The sequence below is a fragment of the Terrapene carolina genome, unplaced genomic scaffold (genome assembly GCF_002925995.2).
Source record: "Terrapene carolina triunguis isolate 2854851 unplaced genomic scaffold, T_m_triunguis-2.0 Scaffold461, whole genome shotgun sequence".
Lineage (NCBI taxonomy): Eukaryota > Metazoa > Chordata > Testudines > Emydidae > Terrapene > Terrapene triunguis.
Genome location: NW_020664812.1, coordinates 9,899 through 13,538, shown reverse-complemented (window position 1 = coordinate 13,538; position 3,640 = coordinate 9,899). Strand labels below are relative to the sequence as shown.

At 66.0% G+C, this 3,640-nt stretch overlaps 1 protein-coding gene across 2 annotated transcripts; it reads left to right on the top strand.

Moving 5' to 3' along the window:
* The first annotated feature begins 919 nt into the window (after window positions 1-919).
* Window positions 920-3,507, top strand: LOC112112863 (E3 ubiquitin-protein ligase RNF19B-like). Of its 2 annotated transcripts, none has more exons than XM_026658583.1 (4): window positions 920-986; window positions 1,926-2,023; window positions 2,508-2,657; window positions 2,771-3,507. In XM_026658583.1, the coding sequence occupies exons 1-4, from the start codon at window positions 977-979 to the stop codon at window positions 3,224-3,226; spliced, it is 714 nt and encodes a 237-aa protein (XP_026514368.1). In that variant the 5' UTR covers window positions 920-976; the 3' UTR covers window positions 3,227-3,507. The 2 variants fall into 2 exon arrangements, with proteins under 2 accessions (XP_026514368.1, XP_026514367.1); XM_026658582.1 differs by lacking the exon at window positions 920-986 and adding an exon at window positions 1,720-1,797.
* Window positions 3,508-3,640: the final 133 nt, after the last annotated feature.

Below are 3,640 nucleotides of genomic sequence, written 5' to 3'. Positions count from 1 at the left end.
CCCTGCAAGGATACATCTCGGCCACCCGCGCACTGCTCCGCATCCTCAACCAGCACCTTGACACCAGCGTGCCCCTCAAACTGGTGGGGGGCAGCGTCGCTGTGGGGGAGAACCTGGAGCGCCTGGTGTGGATAGCGCAGGAGATACACGCCGCGGCGGAGCAGACGGACAGACACGTGCGGAAGAACCCCAGCCGGGACCTGTACGCCCGCATGACCTCCCCCCACACCTCGCTGCAGGAGAAGGGGGCCATCGTCTGGGACTTCCACCAGGCCACCATGGGGATCTTCGGCAGCGTGGGTGGCTCCGTGGCGGCCGTGCTGCTGTTGAACGCCGGCCTCCCTGAGCGGCTGGAGGCAGCAGAGGCCTCCCCGGTCCTGCAGTTGCCAATGGACGCCCTGCTTGAGAGCAGCGAGGAGATCACCAGGGCTGTGTCCGCTCGTGCCACCTGCGGGGGCCCAGCCAGGGAAATGGCTGCAGGGCCCCCCAAGAACAGCCCTTTAAGGGGGGAGGGATAGCTCAGAGGCCCCCCACCTCTGCACAAACTCAGCCCTCCCTCCTTGGGGGCGGCATGAAGCCCTGGCTCCAGCGCCCTGTAACAATAGCACTGCACGAGCCTAACCCAGGCCAAGCCCAGCGCAGGCCCTGCAGTGGGGGTACACACACCCCCTCTCCCCCACAGCATGCAGACCCCCTCCCCCGCTTGGCTGGACTCACACCGACTCTCTGCCCCCAACCCAGGCCGTGAGCTGGCAGCTCGCCCTGATGGGCCCGTTTCATGGTTTCAGCCCCAAGCTGGGCGTTTACACGGCGGCTGCTCCAAGCAGCTCCTGGTTCAGGTGCCCGCTGCCCTCGCTCAGAGCTCCTGCCTTCTGCCCCCTCCCCCTGCAGGGAGCCCTGATGTCGCTCCTCGCCCCCCACAGCCCCTGGAGCAGCGTTTGGGGAGGGGCGGGGGATCAGCAATGCCAGCTCCTCCATGCAGCCAGGTCAGTTTCCCCACATGGGGGCAGGGGTTAGGGGAAAAGGGAGGGTGGGGAGCCCATGGGGGCCAGGGGCAATGGGGGGGGGGTGCCGCACCCATGGGAGCCAGGGTTGCCAAAATACATGTTCAACCAGGGTGCCTTTTTCTCTAAGGCCAGCCCTGCTCCCCCCACTCTAGCTCTGCCGGTGCCCCTCAGTCCCGACCCGCAGCCCCCTGCTCTCCCAGCCCTGGGCTCCCCCAACTCCCAGCTCTGCTGGGCTAATGTTACAAACTGCTTTGCTCACACTGTGCTGCTGGCAGCAGTTACTGACAGCTGGATGAGAGCTGCAGCTGCCCTGCACAACCGGCTCCTGTCACCTTTCCTCAGCCTCTGGGCCAGGAACGTAATGCACCTGCGGGGCTGGGCTAGCAGGGGCTGTGGGTCGGGAGTGAGGGGCCCCGGCTGGGCTGGCGGGGGGCAGGGCTGGGCTAGCAGGGGCTGCGGGTCGGGAGTGAGGGGCACGGGCACAGCTGGGGGGAGCCCAGGGCTGGGCTAGCAGGAGGCTGCGGGTCGGGAGTGAGGGGCACGGGCAGAGCTGGGGGGTGGGGGGGGCAGGGGTGGGCTAGCAGGGGGCTGCGGGTTCAGAATGAGTGGCCCAGGCAGAGCTGGGGGGCTGGGCACCGCAGGGAGGGTGAAAGCGAAAGGGAAACCGTGGGGGGGGGGGGGGAGGTCCCAGCCCAGGACACATGATCCCGGCAGCCTGCGATGGCGTCAGGGCAGTGGCGGGCGCTGGCCGAGCAGTTCCAGGTGATCTGCCCCCCCGGGGGGGCCCCAGGTGAGACCCCGGCCCCTCCCCTCCCCCCCCCCCGTGGGGCCCTTTGGGGTCACCCCTGGGGAAGGGCTGGAGCAGCCGAGCTCCGGGGGGTCGGGCCCTGTCTCACCCCTCCCGCTCTCTCCCTGCAGGTGCGGGGCCCCCCGGGGCGCTGGGACGGAAGATGACCTGTGGGCACTGGGTGAGCGCGGCTGGGCTGCGGGGCTGGGTGCGGGCGCTGCTGGACCAGGTAACCCCCCCCCCCGCGCTATGGGCAGGTGGGCGCGGGGCGGGGCCTTCCGGAGGGAGGTATCGAGCGGATTGTGGGGCGGGGCTGGAGCTTCAGAGCAGATTTTGGGGGCAGTTGAGGGAGTGCTGGGGAGGGGGGTTTGCTGGGGGAGGGCAGGGTAGGGGAAGGGAAGGGGAGGGGGTTCAGGGGGGAGGGTCAGTTGGGGTGATGCGGAAGAGGAGGGGTTAGGGGATGCTGGGGGGATTGGATGTAGAGTGACAGGGGAAGGGGTACAAGGGGGAGGGGTCAGTTGAGGTGATGGGGGAGGGGAGGGGTTTCAGGGGATTCAAGGGGGGTTGGATGCAGAGTGACAGCGGAAGGGGAGGGGAGTTCAGGGGGGTTAAGGAGGAAGGCAGTTGGGGAGGGATGGGGGTGGGGTAAGTGGGTGGCCGGGGGCCGCAGGGGAGAGCTGATGGCTGATCTGGGTCCCCTCATTCCCGTCCAGGGCGTCACCTCATTCCGCTGCCCACGCTGCCCGGACACCCCTTGGCTCTGGCAAGAGCTGTGCAAACTCAGGCTCTTCTCAGACGAGGACCAGGCCACGCTGGAGGCCCAAATCCTGGCGCAGGAGGGGGCTAGGGGCAGTTACCGCCAGGTGAGTCCTGGGGGACGTGAGGGGGACCTGATCCCCTCTCTCCCGGATCTGGCTCAGGCTGGGATCTGGGCGGGGGGTCTCAGTAGCTAACACATCCTCATTCTGCCCTGCAGTGCCCACGCTGCCAGCACCTCGTCCAGCGCCTGGATCCCGGGACCCTGCGCACCCCCTGCCTGCCTTGCTCCCAGCGGGCCGGGGGGCTGTACTGCTTCTGCTGGGGCTGCCGCACGGAATGGAGGGACCCCTCATCCCATGCTGACTCGCGATGCCCCCTACAGGCTGCGCTGCATGACGCCCCCAAGATCCAGGCCCCAAGATCGTCCGTCCACAGCTGCCCCTCGCTGCGGGCCTGTCCCCGTTGCCACGCCCTCCTGAGCCACACCACGCAAGGCTGCCCCATGGTGGTCTGCCCTGAATGCGGGTGTTGGTTCTGCTACCGCTGCCTGGGTTTGTCGGGGGCACACCTGCGTTCCTGCCCCATCGCTGACCCGCAGCTGGTCTGCGGGAGTGGGGATGCGGTAACCCCAACTTCCAGGGGCAGCCCTGTAGTGACCGGGGTCATGGGCTGAATCCTGGGGCTTTGGGGAGGGCGGATCTGAGACAAGGGGGGGCTGCTTTGACTCCCCTCCCAGGGCTGTCAGGACTCCAGGCATCGGGGGCAGGGGCTTCCTTTCCCTTTGTCAGTGCAGCACCTGGCACAGTGAGGTCCTTGGCATGGCTGGGGCATTTAGGTGCCACCACAATGTAATGGAATTGTGTAAGGTAATTGTGTGTTTGAATGAGTGAATCAGATCGGCAATGAATGGACAGGGGGAGAATGAGGGGCCTTAAATCTCTTCTAATATTACTATTAAAGGAAGGAAATTCCAAAGCTAAAATCTTTGGTGTTATTGTATAATGGTTAAAGTATCAGTCATTGAAATGTATGACACAGAGAGAGATGTGGGTATATGAGGATGGGTGTGTATGGGGATGGATGGATG